At 35.3% G+C, this 19,276-nt stretch overlaps 1 protein-coding gene across 1 annotated transcript; it reads left to right on the forward strand.

Annotated features, from left to right (window-relative positions):
• The first annotated feature begins 14,448 nt into the window (after positions 1 to 14,448).
• Positions 14,449 to 15,441, forward strand: LOC113771578. Its single transcript, XM_027316152.1, has one exon. It carries the CDS (start codon positions 14,449 to 14,451, stop codon positions 15,439 to 15,441), a length of 993 nt encoding a protein of 330 aa, XP_027171953.1.
• Positions 15,442 to 19,276: the final 3,835 nt, after the last annotated feature.

The raw sequence follows: 19,276 nt of genomic DNA on the forward strand, positions 1-19,276 counted from the left end.
AGTTTAATATCCAACATAGTTTGTGGAGCAAGATTTCCCCCAAAATTTTTTGAAAATAAGGGATAATGGCACTCAAAAGTTTCAACCATCAAGAAGCTTTCAAAACAGAATTTTTCCACCAAAATTTGCAGCAAAATCCAACTAAGATTCAAGCTTTCCAAGAAATATACACACAAGCCACAACATTAAGTTTTAAAACACCAAAATCTACCATAAACATTAATCATAAAAGCACAAGAATGAACCTCAAGTCATCTACCTAACTTGCCATGAAAATATAAGAAATTTTCCTCAAGTCATCTGCCTAGAGCAAGGTTTCAAGGAAATCCATCAACAACCCATCAAATATTCAATTTCTTTAGCTACAAATATACTAGAAACTTGAAGGAAGAAAAGGGTTTCATGTGAGGACCCGAAAATTTTTTTATTTATCGAATATTACAAGTTTACTTAAATATTTATTTACTCATTTTTTCCGAATTATTTATTTCGACCCTTAAAAAAAATCCCTTTTATATGGAACAACGCCTCTTTTATATTTTAAAGCGTTTTGTTGGAAAATTCACTTTTGAAAATTCATTTAGTTCGGAATAACGAATACGCGTTTTTTTTTTCAGGCTATACTTGAATCAGGAGTGTATTAATATTGGAGAATTAAGAATGATCAATAGTAGATTAAGAAAGGTTAATCGAGGAATTATACTAGACTCCTGTGAGGACTCGCAAAATTTATTATTTTAAATTCCTATTTCGAGATTATTTGAATATTTAATTGCCCATTTATTCCGAATATTATTTTCTAACCTCTTTAGACCTAATTACATGGGTCTATAGTTTCGTTATATTTTTAAAGTGACTTGTGTCAAAATTTAATTTTTGGAAGCTCGTTAAGTGAAAATAGTGATTATGCGATTGGGAATTTTAGCTGATTTGAAAATACCATAAGTCGGAAAAATTGGAGACATGTACAATGGTGCTAAAATAGGTAATTTTAGGTTTAAGTACTCAAGTGATAGTTAGTGGTACGATCGTTATAAGAATTTTTCGAAAGTTTCACTCTATCGCGCCTAAATGGGAAATACGCGTTTTCACGCACGCGATTAATTGAGAAATTTTAGACCATTATTTTGGGACAATTAAAAGTAAATAATATTAATATGAATACAAGTGCATTAGAGGTTTAGTGCACTAGTGAAATAAATGCAAGAGGAATCGAGCACAAAACGCGCGTGTGCGCGCGCGAAGGAGAGTTGACTTTTGAAGCATTTTGGGCCACACATTCTTAAGTTTCTCATGGGTGCATCACACTAGATCAAAACCCTTCAATTCATCATCTAAAGTGCAGTGCAACTCCTTTTTTTCTCCTAAGAACAGCCGGCCAAGGGAAGGGAAAGTACCAAACTTGCTCCATCATTTTCTACTCCAAATTCTTGCACCAAATCTCAACAAAATCAAACCAAAATTGAACTACACCTAGTTGAACACTTGGGGATTGTATCTAGCTAAAAAGGGGGAGCTTTTCATGGTTTATTTTGAAGCAAGGAGGGGCCGAAAATTCTGTCTTTATTACCAATACAAGTAAGTAACGATCAATCCTCAAATTCTTAGCCTATGGAAGTTGATTTACACTTATGAGCTTAGATATTCATGTGGGTGGCTTGTTATTATTGGAAAATGTTGAATGTGGGCTCTATGAACTCCCGCTCTTGGATTGATGGCTGATGTGATGCTTGATGATGGATTTAATATTGATTTAGTGCTCAAATTGGTAGATTAATAGTGCATAGCTAGTATAAACTTCAAGGAGTGCATGGATGTAAAGTTTTCAATTCTGCCCCTGTTATGATTGTGCCTCTTTTTGCGAAATTTTGAGGTTTTAATGGCTTGTATATGATGTTTATATGTTGTATAGATGGTGTATAAAGTTTCATCGAAAAATATTGAGGTTTGGTTGGTCAAATGGATTAATCTCGCACAGCTAGCAAACCTGGAAAAAGTTTCCCGTAATGCTCAGACAGCCTTCTTGTTTCGGCCATAACTTTGTGCTCTGATGTTGAAATCAAGTGCCGTTAGTGGCATTTGAAACTAGACATTCCCAGCTTTCCAACAGTATAAAATTCAACCCCTAATTCCACCTGAGTATCCCGTACCAACCATTTAAAGATGACTGTCCTGTTTCTCTGTTTTCCTGGAACGAAGTTCAGAAGCTACAACTTGAGGCTCGAATTTGAGCTAGTTTTGTGCTGAATTTCGAAATGATTTCTTCTGTGAAATTATAGTTTTATGAATTTATTTTCCAACGCCACCAACCATGCTCAATTCTGAGTTGAATTGAATGATTTGTGATCAAAATACGAAACCTGCCCTGTTCTTGAAAACCCTAAATTTTGGGCAGAATTGATGCTAGACTTGGTATGGACTTGCCAATTGAATTTCTTAGGGTTAAAATGCTTACCAAATGTACCATGAACGTTCCTTAGACTTTTCCTACACAAATGAAGCATGTTTGAAGGATTTTCCTTGGCCAAATGTTTGGAATGGAAAACAAAAGCTCAAGGGAGTTTTGCCTTAGGATTTTTTGAAACTTTGGTTGTTTGGTTGACTACCTTCCCGAAGTTATTTCTCCATGAAATTTGGTAGAGGGACAAACCTTATATGGTAGTATTACACTACTAATTTTGGTATTATTCTGAGGCCATTTCATGGCTCAAATAAATTTCCAAAATTCATGACTCGAGTTTGGAAAACCCTTATTTCACAAGGAAATTTTGGTAACTTTGGGTTGCCATATCTTAGTGCTCAAAACTCCGTTTCTAGTTCCGCTTGTTTTGTTGTAAACTTGGATTACGACTCTAATAGAGTTCCAAATTTCAAAGGCTAGTTCTAATCAAGTGAATTTTTCCGAATTTTCAAAGTTGGCCAAAAACTAACTTAAATCTGTCTTATGAACTAAAACAGCGACTTTGAGTTTATTTTTGAATGTTTTTCATTTGGAATCTTAGAAAAGTGTATTCTAAGAACTTTTAGTACTTTGGAAGAGGTTTTCGACGGTACCAAGTTTTCCAATTCTTGACATGTGGAATGTGAGATACGATTTTTCAAAATATCGTATCAAAACTGAAATTTTCCGAATTTCAAGGAAATGGAGTTTTTCGAGTACTCCTTATTCCTTCGATAGTACTTGAATGTTTATGCTTGATTTCCAAGACAAAAAAATTCGATTGCTCTTGTACTTTAAGAAACTCCCATTGAACCTCGATTTACAAGTAATTGAGATTCATTATCATGAAATTTCCCTAGATTGTACTAGTGCACAATCTTCCTTGATAATTGTGATGTGTGAATGATAATTCACTATTATTTGCTCAGGCACACACGAGAACCTTCAAGAGGATCTCACGGTGGAAGTTTGAACCTCCAAGTGACACTTTTGCTATTGACTCACTGTGAGTGTCAAGTGTGTGTTACTTGAACTACTGTGAACCAGATACATGTTTACTTGTTATTGATACTTGAGATTTTAAAATTTGAGACGGGAGTGTACTTTATCGCACCCGTTCTCGCTTGAAATAAATGACTCGCACTTGAAATACTCGAATGTCTCAATTGCTTGTACATGTTACTTGTTTGCTTGACTTGAAATAGTATGCTATGGCTGCATACGTCGTTGGAGTGAATCTTCTCGACACTCGAACATGCTTGGGGGACGCCTACATCTCATTGGCGAACCTTGGACTCGAGCCGGCATGGGCTTGGTCGGGTTCCTTGGTAAACCATGGGGAAAAAAAAATTGAAAAGCTTGATCTAGTGAAAGATCTTGCTTGGCATACTCGAGCAGTATTGCCTTAAACAAATGACAGGCGGGCCCAAAACAGGGGTATGTAAGGTGAAAGGGGACAGGTTAAGTGGAGTTCTACGGACTAAACCTACCCGATTGACGGAGTGTCAACTTGTGGAGGTTATTGATCGTGCAAGTGGAACATAGTTCCTGAGAGCTCTAGTATCCTTGAATTGTTTATGGTTACTTTCCTCGTAAATTGTTAATCATGGATATATTATTGCTTGACTTGTCAATTTGGGATTGTTACTTGAACAATGTGCTTGCATGTGTGTTCCTGGCCTCACGAGCGTTTTGCTCACCCTGTAGATTTGTTTTCCTTAACAGGATTTGGGCTTGGAATGAGATTCGGAGGAGATTTCCTTTGTGTACTCTGGTAATAGGGTTCTAATACTTTTGACTAGACTTTTGGCTATTGTATATTTTGGGCTGTATTATGGAAAACCGATGTAAGGATTGGGTAATTGTGAAATATTGTTAAGTTTGAATGCTTCCGCACTATTTGTATTTATATCATCTGGTTGTTGACATCTAGCACCAGTATAAGCTTGAACAGAAATCGCTTGAGTCCTGGCGAGAGTTGGGCAGGCGTTCCGCGGATACCCTTTGGTTCGCTTTAGGGAGAAGTGGAGGCGTCACATTTCAAGCCAATATCTCTCTTAGCAATTTCAATCAAGCAACAAGTCCAAGTTTCCTCCAAGAGTTGCCCCTTAGCAAGACTTTCTTCCAAGCTCAAACAAGATTCTAAGAATCATCCAAAGTTAGGGAAGATTTGAAGCAAAGATGAAGGAAAAAAAAGTTGAGCTTTTCTTCTCTTTTTTTTTTCCTAGCTCTCGGCCCTCACTCTCTCTTCCTCTTGATTTTAGTTGTTTTATTTATTTTTTAAGGCAAGAAAGGAAAGATTAAATGATAAAAAACTTGGTCAAAGGTCTCCCTTGATTCCTGTGGTGACACTTGTTACTTTCTAGAGTTCTTTAGTTCCAAGTGTCCCAATACTTGTCACATTCTAATACTCTTTAGCTCCAAGTGTCCCAATTCTCTCTCTTATTGTACTAAAGTCCTCATTTTTTTCAAAAGTTCCTTTCACACCCCACTAAAAAGGAAAAATTGCATTTTACCCTACACACAAATTTTCACATGTAAAATTTAATAAAAGCATTAAGGCAAAATCATTATCAAATCAATAAATAAACAAATAGATGACTAAATAAATAAAATACCATGTATTTAGACTAAGTAAATTGACAATTTTTTTTTTCTAGGTCCTCAGACAAACGAACTCAAATGTTGGAAGATAAAAAACCAGTTTTGTTATAGGAAGCTCAAGAATTCCGACTGCAGCAAGTTTGAGACCAAATACGACGGACTTGCAGTCATTTTCTCCACAAGATTTCTAAACAAAAGTTTCTTTCCTGACGTCGGAGAATGTGCAAAAAGCAACGAAACGCCTAAAGGCCTAGAATCGAGAACAGAATTTGATCGGAAAGAGGGCTGAACACTCAACCCTGGCTCCAAAAATTTTCAGGGAAATTTTCAACTTCTTTTTTCTCTATTTTTCTCTCTCGTTCTCCCCTTTCTCTCCCTTTTTGTTTTTTCCCTGCTTCCCCTTTTCCTCCTACCCTAATACGGCATTTTTGAAGCCTTTTATATGGAACCAATGGGTTGCTAAACCCTCATCTCAAGGGTTCATATGTACCAGATTTTGCTGCAATTTTTTAGAGCCATTAGATGGCTTTGGATTCTAGAGCTCTCTTGATAATTCTGATGGTAAGGTGGCAAAAGGTTTGGGGAAAAAGAAAAGCAAGAAAAACTGAGCGGAAATGGAACGGAAATGGTAGCTGCAATTTTCTGCTGTACTGGTGCCTCGTTCATGGCTTGTACTGCTGGTGAAGATGAGCGCGTATGGGTAGCACGTGCGCGTGAAGGGAAGAGCTTTTTTTTTTTACAAAAATATGATTTTGATTGATTGCTTTTTTTTCTTTCTTTCTCTTCTTTTTCCCTTTCCTTTTCTTTTCTTTCTAATTTTTCTGCAAAAAAATGAAATAAAAATCAAGTGATATGAAATCATTTTTCTTAGAAAAAAATAAATAAATAAATATAAATAATGAAATAATTTATAAAAATTTTGGTGCTTACAACTTGCCCTTCTCTGTCTGAATTTGGTGGAAACATAAGACAAAAACGTAGATACTAAATTACTTACTTTTTTGTTTCGGCTACAATTGAATCAAAATAAACAAAGTGAGTTCTTAAACAAAATTGAAATAGGTGAAACCAACGCGTGTTGTAAGCACCAAATTGATCGGTGAAACTAAATTGATCGGTGGGACACAACCCAAATCCGAACAACTTGTAAAACCTAATAGATTTGTGGGATAAAGTCCAAAATCGACAAAATAAAAGTTGATGGGATAAAATCCAAACTCATCAAAATAAAGGTTGGTGGGATAAAATGCAAACCCAACAAAATAAGAGTTTGTGTGATAAAACCCAAACCCAACAAAATAAAGGTCGATGGGATAAAATTCAAATCCAACAAAATAAAGGTTAGTGGAATAAAATCCAAACCCAATAAAATAATGGGTTGGTGGGACAAAATCCAAACCTAACAAAATTCAAACCCAGCAAAATAACGATTGGTGGAATAAAATTCGAACCCAATAAAATAAAGAGTTGGTGAGATAAAATCCAATCCCAACAAAATAACGATTTGTGAGATAAAATCCAACCTCAACAAAATAAAAGTAGGTGGGATAAAATCCAAAACCAACAAAATAATGGTTGGTGAGATAAAATTCAAACCCAACAAAATTACTGTTGGTGGGATAAAATCTAAACCCAACAAAATAATAGGTTGGTGGAATAAAACTCAAACTCAACAAAATAACGGTTGATGGGATAAAACCCAAGTCCAACAAAATAATGGTTGGTGGGATAAAATTCAAACTCAACAAAATAACAGTTTGTGGGATAAAATCCAAATCCAACAAAATAACGGTTAAATGAAAATACATCTCAAACCTAGATAGTTGATTTTTTTTAACTAATGGCGAAAGTAAGCTTTTCTCAATGGACAAGTTAGTCCACCACTTTGCAACGTAGCATTATTGCCCTTTTTCATTCGTGGTTGAAATTTAAATTTTTAAGATTTTAACTTATGTTTCTTTATCGATTTCAACCATAAATGCTTACACAGAAGGGATTTGCCAAAGTACAACATGAACTTGAAATTTCGCAAAAAAATTATTACTTTATTTTGAAAAATAATACAATTATTGATCATGAAAGAAGCGGATTTATCGAAGTCAAATTTTGAGCAATAGATTCAAAATATATTACTTGACTCTTGAGCGAAATCCCACAAATGTATTACAAAAAATTTGCCCCATTTTGGGCCTATTTGGCGAAATCTCACAAATGTATTACAAAAATTTGCCCTAGTTTGGGCTTATTTGAATTGCAAAAAATTTTATTCGGATGGTTCTCCATTTATTTGGACAGAACAAGAAAATTGTATTTCCTAAGAGTAATTACATACTAACATGCAATGTGAATTGATGCACAATAGAAATTACATTCTTTCAAATGAAAAATTTTAAATGTCGTGTTTAAACTCATGTAGAAGGCTCCATGATGAATCTCTCAAAACAAGACCAAGTTGCAAAAGATCTCTTCTTCACTTTTGGATCGGTGCTTAGGAGGAAATAATCACTTTTTCTTGTTAGCTCATCTTTTAGGACTAAACAAATAGGTATTATTCTTGATTTTTAGATGGCTAAGACAAATGGCATGCCAGGATATGTCCTGCTCTTGTACTCAAATTATATCTAACCCATTCAATATCACATCTTGATGAAAGCAAAAAGTTTATCACCTTTATTTCTTGAGAAAACTTAGTCAACATATAAGCTCTGTAGGTTTGTATTATATGGGTAGGAGATAGCTAAACATATTAAACAAGTTATGACTCTGTGATCATGAGTGATTGGTAGATCCCTTACAGGTCTGATTCTTACCTCAAGTTATCATGAAAGATAAGTCAGCAATGGACTTTATAAGCTTGTAATGTGGTTTTGACAACAATAGCTAAAAGAAACAAGATTTTCGAGGACATTACACTTAAGATCGCATTCCTTTTCAAAATTGCCCCAGTTTTGAACTCTGAGACCTTGGACTTTATTTTGACTTTTATCATCAATCACTAGAGGGATTTCAGCATTGAATCTCTTTGCATTTTTCTTTTCATTTTCTTTTCTCTCTTCTTTTTTTTCACATTTTTCCTTCTTTTTTTTTTTGCCAATAGCGAAATTCCAAATATCAATGATAGAATTGAAATCCTCCTAACTTTTGTAGTATAAATGCCCATTCTTTCTTTCTTCTTTTTTTTTTTAAATACTTCATGTTCCTTTCAAAATTTTAACATCTTCCCTATTTTTTGAAAATTCCCAAATCTCCTTTCCCAGTGTAGGGTGTGATCATAAGTGCTTTTGAAACAAACCATCAATTTAAGATCAAAATGTGGATGCAAAGGATAAACAATGTTTATATAATAGAAACGATGACCAAAGCATCATTCTTACCTCACATGACAGCCAAAGTAAAAAATAGCCTATTGGAGAATCTATTTCCATTTGACATTTGAAAATTTTTTCAATGTATGGTTATGATCACTAAGACTCTTATTTGAAACGAAATTGTACATTTAAAGGCTCAAATGAGAGAGCAAATGATAAAATCTGTATAGTTAAAGAAACGAACGCCTAAAGTATCATTCCAAATTCTCAAAACAAACAAGAGTAATGTATATTTTTACTTTCACGTAGATGTGAATTGAATCTGGTTAGACACAGTGGGCATTTTCAAAGCAAAGATTGCACTACTTTGAAGCATGTCAACCAATGTGACTAATTTTTGAAAGGTTGATAGAAGTAGACAAAATATGAATAGTAAAAATGAAAGGAAAAAAGTATTGTGGTTGGTCTTTTAAAACAAACTATCCAGTTTGAATGACCTTTTTTGATTTAGAGCACTCTCATTGAATAGTCTGGATCACAAATCTAGTGCATGCAAAGATTTTAGAAAATTAAACACACACTTGTGAATTTTCATGTTGGAAATCTCAATTTAATCTTATTTTTTAAAGTCGATCATGAAATCTCCCAATGAACAAATAAGGAATGAAATGTACATGAATATATACAATACAAGAATTGTCTAAATGAAAAACTTTATTATTGCAAATGTTTGAAACGAAATTTCTTGCTCAACTATAATACAAATGAGAAAAGAAAAATCTCTAAAAAACATGCTTTCATACATACACACACCTTCTCTTTTGTTTCTTTTAAGACAAAATGTGTTAGGAACAATGAATCAAGAGATTTTTTTTTTGATGAACAACTATATAATGAAATCTCTTAAATGCTTTAGACTAGATCTTCCAAATGGATTCTCCATATTTTTACATTGTAGGATTTGCCCAAAAATCAATTAATACTTGTAAATTTTCAAAATTTATCGGACCAAAATTGTTATTAGATATAGGAAAAACATTTGTACCTTATTGAAAGATCTTTTATAAATGCAGGGGAGACGGGAAAAAGAAAAGAAAAATACCCAGAGTTAGTAAGTAAAATTGTAAAATTGGTATGCATGTCTTATGGGGGAAACCATTTTATGCCAAGGGTTCGTCTAGTATGAAAAATACAATCTTTTGGGGTAGACACCATACAATACCTGATGGATCCGATCAATTTATTGACATTTGACTAAAAAAATAATTTAAAAATTTGGTCAATTGAAATGGTAGGGGACATCTGACTTAACAAGATGAGAACAAAGTGCAAATGGATTGACTGCTTTGGTTGACACATAAGGAGATTTTAAAAGTCAATTTAGTGTGAAAGGACCTACTCTTGAAAAGATTAAAATGTCTCGACTAGTTTTTTTAGTGAACCATAGATCGAAACCCTAAAAGAGAACAATTTGGTCAAATGGATTGGATGAAATTGATGATTTATTGAAAAATTGACTGGATTGTTCTAAAAGTGAATAAACTGGTCAAATGGATTGGATGAAATTGACAGTTTATTCGAAAATCGATTGAATTGTCTGCCCATTTGTAGTTTCAAATCTCACAAATTTCGTTGCAATGCATTAGTCTATGAGTCTTCTGAAATCAGAATTTGGCTTTGATATATTTATTATCTCAACAATGAGGAATCATTTGTGAATTTCTTCAACTTAGTGTCCTTTACGCAAGGGATTTTATCAACTTTGATAAAATGATAAAAAAGTAAATATTCGTGGTTCATATTCTAATGTGCAAAAGTTGTCCTACCTTACCTTATGTACTGCCCCTTTAGATGGTACAAAAAAGATAAACCTGCAAGTTTGTTTGGATTATATATCCGAAACAAAAGGTAGTTTATTCCTAACATGGGATCCCCTATGCGACATTCCCTCTATATTTGATGCATGATGATAATTTATTAAAACGAGTAAATATGCAGTATCAGAAATTAAATATGACCTAAAAGAACCTTTTTTATATGTCAGGATAGGTATAAAAATGAAGTGCAATATTAAAGTATTAAAATGTAATAACTTGTAATACAAACGTGTAAGAATCTATCTACTAAGAAGGGCTCTTAAAAGAGTACCATGTCAGGAGTCTTATTTTCTAAGATTTGTGAATGCAAAAGAAGAGATAACAAAGAGAGGTTAGTTCAAATAGATAAAAGAACACATAACACTTTGAAACAATAAAATGATGCAAAAATGTAAAGTAAAGAAAGAGGAGTAAAATCTCTCCCCTTGTATCTAGTGTTCCTAATTGGGTAAAATTGACTATCCTAGGTAATTTCTAAAGTGGATGCATGAAGTTGGACTCACTAATGCATCTAGACTCAATAATGTTTCAGACTCTCAAACTTTCAGACCAAGAGGTGAACGGTCATAAATTCCAAAACCCTTAGTCAGTGATTCGAATGATCTCTCGGACATTGCTACGTGCACGTCGTACCACGACCACATGTCCAAATAGAATGATCCTAATCCTAATAAAGTGGAGTGGTGTGACAACCACTAAAAGAAAATAAAATGAAGGTATAAAAAAAGAAATAACGTATACACATATGAAGTGCTCCTTTGAGGGGAGGGAATATTATTAGGGAAAATCGTTCAAAACATCCCTCACATTTAGTAAAATGACTTCTTTTGTCCTTTACTTTTAAAAATGTACTCTTACGTTCCTTATAAATTTACATTTGTCAAATTTGATTCCTATCTAGGTTTTTGACTAATTGTTTGTCGAAATTCATCACATGCCTTGCATGTGATAATTTTTTAGAGGTAAAATTATCAAATCAAAATTTACATAATCGATCTATAATCCCTTACATTTTACAAAAATGAATTGTTTCGTCCCTCACAATTCACAAAATAAATTTTTCATCCCTTATATTTCACAAAATGAATTTTTTCATCTCTCATTGATCATGTGTACGAATAGTTTTTTTTAAATCCGTGTATATATCTATTTGATTTCATCTGAACAGTACGAATAACATGTAATATATCTTTCTTTGATTTCACTTAAACAGACTAATTGTAGCTGTACATATGCTATTCAATAGGTATATGCATGAGTTTAAATTTAACAATTTTGTATTAAATATATATATGTATATAATATTTATTTGATTTCATTATGTGAATCTATTCAATATTTGTAACATTTTCTATTTTGATAATAATTTATTTATTGAGTTGTGTAATAAGGCCATTTAATTAATCGGTTCTAACTCGAATTCTATAGTCATCCTAACAAATTGCAGTTTAAATTTGAAATATTTACTCGCCATCTTTAAGACCAACAGTTGAATTTCTTACCTTGTGATTATTTTAAAATTTGAAAGTGTCAATCACTTACTTTTTTTGTCATACTTTTTCTTTGTTTATTTTTTCTAATTCAATATGAATACTTGATAATATTTAGGATTAAATGTCTTTTTTGTTTCAATTTTCAAGTAAAAGAAAATTAATATGAATGAAAAATTAACAAATTTTTTAAACCCTTGTATATATCTATTTTAATTTTACCTGAACAGTACGTTTAGGCGAAATCAAATAACGATATATTACACTTTTAAAAGTGAGGGACAAAAAAAGTTATTTTGCAAAATGTGAGGGACGTTTTGAACGATTTTGCCTTATTATTAAGTACGCATGAAAGTTCTAAGGTGACATTCCTCTACCCCAAATGCAAAAGCACTATAATATAAATGAAAGTAAACAAGTTATTCATCACATATACGGAAAGCGGAAGGCAATTATGTGTGTGAAATGCAGAAAACCCTACAAAAATAAAAGAGAAAGAGAAATGCAATCTAAACATCCCAATTTGATATGTAAAAAGATTAGAAAAAGAAAAGAATCGACTAAACCAAGTGTTTGGACTCCCTAAAAGTTCCCAGTCAAGTCGCCAACTGTCGCACCCCATTTTTTGAAAAATGTAAAATTTATGGCTTAAAAAAATGAGTTTTGATTTTAGAAAATACATAAAGAAAAAGGGCCTAAAATATGATATATAAAGTGCGACGGTTTAGGCCCAAAATTTACTCTAAAAAGGATTTATTAGAAAAAATAGGAATCGCCACTTGATATCGAGTTTAGGCGTACCAAATCATCTAAAAATGTATTTTAAATGAAAAAAACTAAAACCCTTTTTAGACGACTCCAAATCTTTGAAAACAAGAAAAAGAGTTTGGGAGTCACGGTTGAAGAAAGGGAAGACAATGATTTGATAGGTTCAAATCTAAGACACCCTTTCAATTTGGCCAAGGTTAGTTGCAAGATCTAGTCAAAAAATTTTCTAATCTAGCTTATAAAACTTATGATGTTTCTACATGGATGCAAATCTAGACCTAAAAGGTATCGGGGGGTTGGAATGTCTTTTCAAAATTTAATTGGTGTAAATTACATTAATTGTGATGTCCAAGAGTGATTCTTTGAAGAAGTTATGAATATGTAAAAGATGAGATTCGAAGAAAAGAAAAATTATAATATACAAATATATATGACTTAAAAGAGGGAATGCAACATAACGGGTACGAGATACTAAAATTCGTGACTCAAATTTTCCTTCTTATAAAGGAGGAAAGAGCGTGCTAAGACCATGGAGTCATACTAGTTCATTTTCCATATTTGAAGGGTAACTCTCCTAATCTAATCAAACAAATGAACTAATATATTTCTAATTTCCTAAATGACATGCAAATCTAAATGTCATGTTTCGCGCACATAGGGATAAGGGAGATAATATATAGGGGAAAGATCATGCAAGATGAGAAAATATCCTAAAAATGAAAAACGTGTATGAAATGTGATGAATGTCACGCAAGAAATGTGAATCAAATGCATGTACAACCCTAAGGGTCTAGTATTGGACTAATCCATGTCTATAAGTTTCCACTAGTGGTGGACTAGTGAGAAAATGGGAGATGTAGACACCAAAATTTTATCATTTTATTCTTATTTTAGTTCATTTTTTAGTTAAATTTTATTTATTTTAATTTTGTTTCATTTCTATTTCTTGAGAAAAATCGGAAAAAGAAAAGAAAGAAAAGTAAAGCAGAAAAGTAAAGAAAACAAAAATCAAAATTAGTTTTTGTTTAAAAAAAAAAACCACGCGCGCGCATCATCTTCCATCAGCACAAAGCCATGAGCATGCATTAGTATAGCAAAATTGCTGCTCCATTTCTCCTCCCATTTCCACTCATTTTTCTTCCATTTTTTTCCTCCATTCAATCACCCTACTATATGGCCACCTAGCTCTAATCCAAAACATCAAGAATCTTTTGGAATCAGGCCAATCTAACGGCTCAAAGATTGCCAAGAAAGTGCAGCAAAATATGTAACATTGATCCTAGGTTTTGAGAGAGGTTTTGTTCCTATGAAAAGGCTCCAAATGCAGCCAATAGGTAACAAGAAGGAGGGGATCCATTAATGCCTAATGGTTCTTCTCTCCAATAGTGAGAGTTTCTCTCTCTAGAAATGAGAGCTCCTCCCCTCGCTGTAGGAGAGTGAACCTGAAAACTCCCGCCCAATAATCAAACTCAAAATTTTCGAATCCCAAAACTCAATCTCCAAACTTTAGTATGCGAGAATGATCGAGCAAAGATCTCCAAAAGATAGTTACTTAGTCACTAGTACCAATTGAACAAAGACCCGTTTGTTTACAATACCATATACGTTTACAGATCGTGTTTCTCATATCTACCAAGACCAGTTTTTCTTCTTTGCAGCTGGAAACACAAGTAATGGACCATGAGCAGGAGGCAGAATCCATGCGCACATAGTTCAGAACTTGCAATTCCTCACTCTGTGTAGAGGGGGGAGGGGGTTTTCTTCTTTTTCTATTTTATTTTGTTTGTAGCTAGTTTTCTTCTCTCTTACTCTTAGTTTGTTGGCTCTGGCTTTTACTAGTCTTTTTAAAAATCTTCTCTCTGGTTTTGTTTCAAGAGGGCATCTGCTTCTTCAACTGGTGGTGCAGGAGCTCTTAGCATCGAGAGATAGTATGGGGAACATTGTGAGTTGCCCAAAAGAAGATGGAGGAAGTCCTTGTTAGTGCACTGAAAAGTTTTGATCTGTCAGAAAAAGGGGTGGAAGGAATAGATCTAGAGGATGAGGACGTGGAGCTAAGCATACAGGACTGTAGGGAAAGTCTAGTGGGGAGAATAATGGGTGACAAGATTGCTAATTTCACAGGAGTTAAAAATTTCACAAATCATGTCTGGGGGTACCCCAGAAACCTAAGAGTGACGGAAATAGGACCCAATGTTTTCCAGTTTCAGTTCGAGAAGGAAGCTGAAAGAGAAAAAGTGCTAAGAGGAGGACCATGGATCCTGTATAATCAAGTGTTAGTGATTAGAGAATGGAATGCAGGTTTTGAAAAGAAAATTGAGTGCTTCAGATTCTCACTTTTATGGATTCAGATATGGAATTTGCCAACCTACTGGATGAGCAGTGCAGCGGGAGTAAAGATCGGAAGGGTGTTTCGAAATGTAAGGGAAGTCATTATACCTCCAGGAGGGGGGAAAGAGGGGAGGCACATGAAGATATTGGCAGAGATAGAACTATTACGACCTCTTATCAGAGGCACCACTGTAAAGCTCAATGGGGAAGTAGTTTGGGTAGAATTTAAGTATGAAAGATGCCTGGATTTCAGCTATAAATGTGGGATAATAGGTCATGGAGATAAGGCGTGTAAACTGGAAATTAACTTGAATCAGATGCATAGAGAGGCTCAGTTTGGACCATGGATGAGAGCAGGAAACATTATGCTATCTCCAATTAGGGAGGGTACTAGGAAGGAGATGGTGGTAAAAAACCATACCAAAGGACAAGGGGAGGAAAGAGTTGAATCAGATAGGACAATGGGAGTTCTAGATACAGGGAAGCAAATTGAAAAGAAAGGAATAACAGAAGGGGGAGGAAAAGGGGTTGGGAGGAGATTGGGAAAAGAAATGATAGAGGGGAAGGGGAGGGGGGAATATGAAAGTGTGGCAGAAAGAAAATCTACAATGGGTAGGAGTGAATGAGCTACCAAATAAGAAAATGGATGAGGAGAATAAATCAAGGGTGATGGAGAACAAAATGGATATGGATGGGCAGGATCTGGAGGCGAGCACAGGAAACACATCTTTATCAGCTCAAATAGACATTACAAATGAGAGTATGGAAGGGGAAAACCAAGGAAAGCTGGTACTGATGACTAATCAAGGAATGGAAGAAAAAAGAAAACAACAAAGAGGATTTCACAGATCAAAAAGATTACCACTAAGAGAAATGAAGACAAACATCTAGGTTGTGGCAAAAGGAGGAAAAAGGAAAATGAGTGGAGCAAGAGAGGAGGGGGAACCAATGGAGGAGGATGACTGGGAGGAACCATTACAAAAACTGCTCAAGAAAGAGGTCCAAAAGCTCAAAGAGCAAGGGGAATTGGAGGCTATCCCTGGAATGCCTCCACTGTGCAAATGAAGGCACTGGTGTGGAATTGTCGAGGTATGGGAGGACCCTTGACAATTCCCCAACTTAAGGAGATGATATATCTCCACTTTCCAAGTATCGTGTTCCTGAGTGAGACAAAAAACAAAAAAACAGTGATGGAAAAAGTAAAGAGGCAACTGAATTTCGATCAATGTTATGTGGTAGATCCAGTTGGCAAGGCAGGAGGTTTAACTCTATTCTGGAAGGAGGAGGTGCAGGTGGAAAGTATCAATGATGGTAACTTCTTCATAGAGGTAAAAATAAAGGACCTGGAGGCAAAGTGTGAATGGTGGCTAGTGGGAGTGTATGCTAGTACTGAGGAAAATGTTAGGAAAGAGCAATGGAGAAGGATAGAGCAAAAAAAGAAAGATTGGGGGGATCACTGGATCTTAGTGGGGGACTTTAATGATATAAGATCAGGGGAAGAAAAATGGGGGGGGAAGAGTGAGAGCTGAGGGTAGCTACAGAGAGTTTAATAGGTTTATCAAGGAAAATGAATTGGTGGAAATAGCTTTTGAAGGAAAACCATGGACATGGTGTAACCAATGGGAAGGGGAGGGAGAGGTGAGAGAGAGACTAGATAGATGTTTAGGTTCAGTGAACTGGTACCAACACTTTGAAAAGGCAATTTGCATTAATCAAGAAAACGAAGCCTCAGATCATAGTTTTCTTATCCTGGACACTATCCCCAATCAGAGAAAAACAAAAAGAAGGTTTTATTTTGACCAAAGGTGGGCAAGAAATGGGGAAAGTAAAGGTATCATAGAGGCTGCATGGGGAACGGAACAGAAGGGATCAAGAATGTTCAAAGTGATAAGGAAAATTAAAGAATGTCGAATGGCACTGTTGATATGGAACAGAAAGTTGAGGATGAACTCTAAGATGAAAATGGAACAGATTAAAAAGAAAATGCAGGAATTAAAAGAGTCAAATGGAGAAGGGATACGAGGGCAGCTAGTGGATATGAAACTTCAACTTAGCAAAGCATACAAAGAGGAGGAACTTTACTGGAGTCAGAAAGCAAGATGCAGGTGACTGTAGGAAAGGGGATGAGAACACTACTTATTTCCATGCAAGTGTGATGGCCACAAGGAAAAGGAACAAAATTACAGCCTTACAGAGGAGCAATGGGGAATGGTGCGAAACTGAACGAGAAGTGACAAAGGAAATTTGCAGCTATTACCAACAGCTGCTTACAACAGCAAATTCTGAACAGGAGCAAGATGTAACTCAAGGTGTTCCAAATACTATCTCAAGACAGATGAATGAGCAACTGATACAACCAATGAAGGAAGAAGAAATCAAAAAAGCACTTGTTTCTATGCATCCAAATAAATCTCCTGGCACTGATGGTATGTCTCCGCTATTTTTTCAAAAATATTGGGATATTATCTGCATAGATGTGGTTAATGCAGTAACTAGTTTTTTCCATACGGGAAATATGTTGAGGGCTGCTAACGAAACTCTTATCACTCTGATTCCTAAGGTTGATAACCCTTTAAATTTGACTCAGTATAGGCCTATCAGTCTGTGTAATACCATGTATAAAATCATATCCAAAGTGCTGGCTAATAGGCTTAAAATTGTGCTAAACAAGTGCATCAGTAAGTCTCAATTTGCTTTTGTTCCTGGTAAGTAGATTATGGATAATGTCCTTATTGCACAGGAAGTCATACATTTTCTCAAAAACAAAAAAAAAGGGAGAGTAGGCTATATGGCACTAAAGCTAGATATGTCTAAGGCTTACGACAGGGTGGAATGGAAATTTGTAGGGAGAATGATGATGCGCATGGGCTTCTGTCCTATTTTTGTTCGATGGATTATGGCTTGTGTTCCTCTGTGTCCTATTCTTTTAACCTGAATGGAGAAAGGGTGGGATTTATCACAGCCAGTAGGGGGCTGAGACAAGGGGACCCCCTTTCTCCGTATCTTTTTCTAATTTGTGCAGAGGGACTCTCTTACATGATCAACAGAGAGATGAACCAAGGAAAAATCACAGGAATCAAAGTATGCAAAAACAGCCCCCAAATATCGCACTTATTTTTTGCTGATGATTCAGTAATCTGCTGCAAAGCAACAGTTCAAGAGGCAAAGCAAATAAAGGAAATCTTACAGGCCTACTCAAAGGCGTCGGGGCAAGTGATCAATTGTGACAAATCAGCTGTGTACTTCAGCAGGAACACTACTAGACAGGCCAGAGAAGATATGTGTCAAGAGCTAAGGGACATGAGGGAAGCAAGAAGTGGTAGATACTTGGGTCTGCCTATGGCGATAGGAAGATCAAAGAACCAAGTTTTTGGGAATCATGAACAAATTAAAAGGTTGGAAAAACAAAATGTTGAGTTCAGCTAGAAAAGAAGTCCTGATAAAGTCAGTGATTCAAGCTATGCCAAATTATGCCATGGCTTGCTTCAAGCTGCCAAAAGGATTGTGCAAGGAAATATGCAAGTGCATAGCGAATTTTTGGTGGGGAAGTGGACAACAAGACAGGAAAATGCATTGGTTAAGTTGGAAAAAATTATCAGAAGTTAAAGGAAAGGGGGGATTGGGTTTTAGAGATCTGGAAGCTTTTAATGAAGCCTTACTTGCTAAGCAGCTTTGGAGAATTCTAACTTCCCCAAATCTACTAATGAGTAAAGTGATCAGAGCAAAATACTTAAAAGATCCAAATGCGCTGGAAAACAACCCCCCACAATCAGCATCATGGTCATGGAAAAGCATTCACAGCGCAGGGAGATTGATCCAGAGAGGCATGTGGAAAAGGATAGGAGATGGAAGCCAGGTGAACATTTGGAAGGATAGGTGGATAATGGGATCAAGAACAGGTACAGTAACAACAAGTCGTTCTCCAAACTGTCAGATTCGGACAGTGAACCAGCTAATAAAAGATGGAAGATGGAATGCAGAAATTATAAAGCAAATCCTCAATCCAGAGGATAGTATGAAGATAATCAGTATGCCACTCAGCTATTTTAGAAGAAAAGACAGGTTTTTCTGGAGCTTCTCCAAATCAGGGCTGTACACAGTGAAAACAGGATACACAAATGTTGTGCAGGAAAAGAGCAATGAAATGAGAAGAGAAAGGATAGGAGAGGAAACAAGTTGGGAAATCAGAAAGCATAGCATTTGCAAACGTCTCTGGAAACTGAACTTGAAACATAAGCTAAAACTTTTCATCTGGAGGAGTTTGCAAAACAGCTTAGCTACCAAGGAGACAATCTATAACATAACAGGCAAAGGTGACAGGATATGTAGTGGGTGTGGGGAGGAAGTAGAAACTATGGAGCACATGTTTTTTCAATGCCCGATAGCTCAAACAGTTTGGAAAGTAGTACCAGTGAGATGGGATGGATTGCAAGATCTCCAAAATAATCTGTGGAGATGGTG

The sequence above is a fragment of the Coffea eugenioides genome, chromosome 5 (genome assembly GCF_003713205.1).
Source record: "Coffea eugenioides isolate CCC68of chromosome 5, Ceug_1.0, whole genome shotgun sequence".
Taxonomy (NCBI): Eukaryota; Viridiplantae; Streptophyta; class Magnoliopsida; order Gentianales; family Rubiaceae; genus Coffea; species Coffea eugenioides.

Bases quoted from the DNA above. Each gene is read 5' to 3' on its own strand.
- LOC113771578 (XM_027316152.1), top strand. From the start codon at position 14,449: ATGGAGGAAGTCCTTGTTAGTGCACTGAAAAGTTTTGATCTGTCAGAA.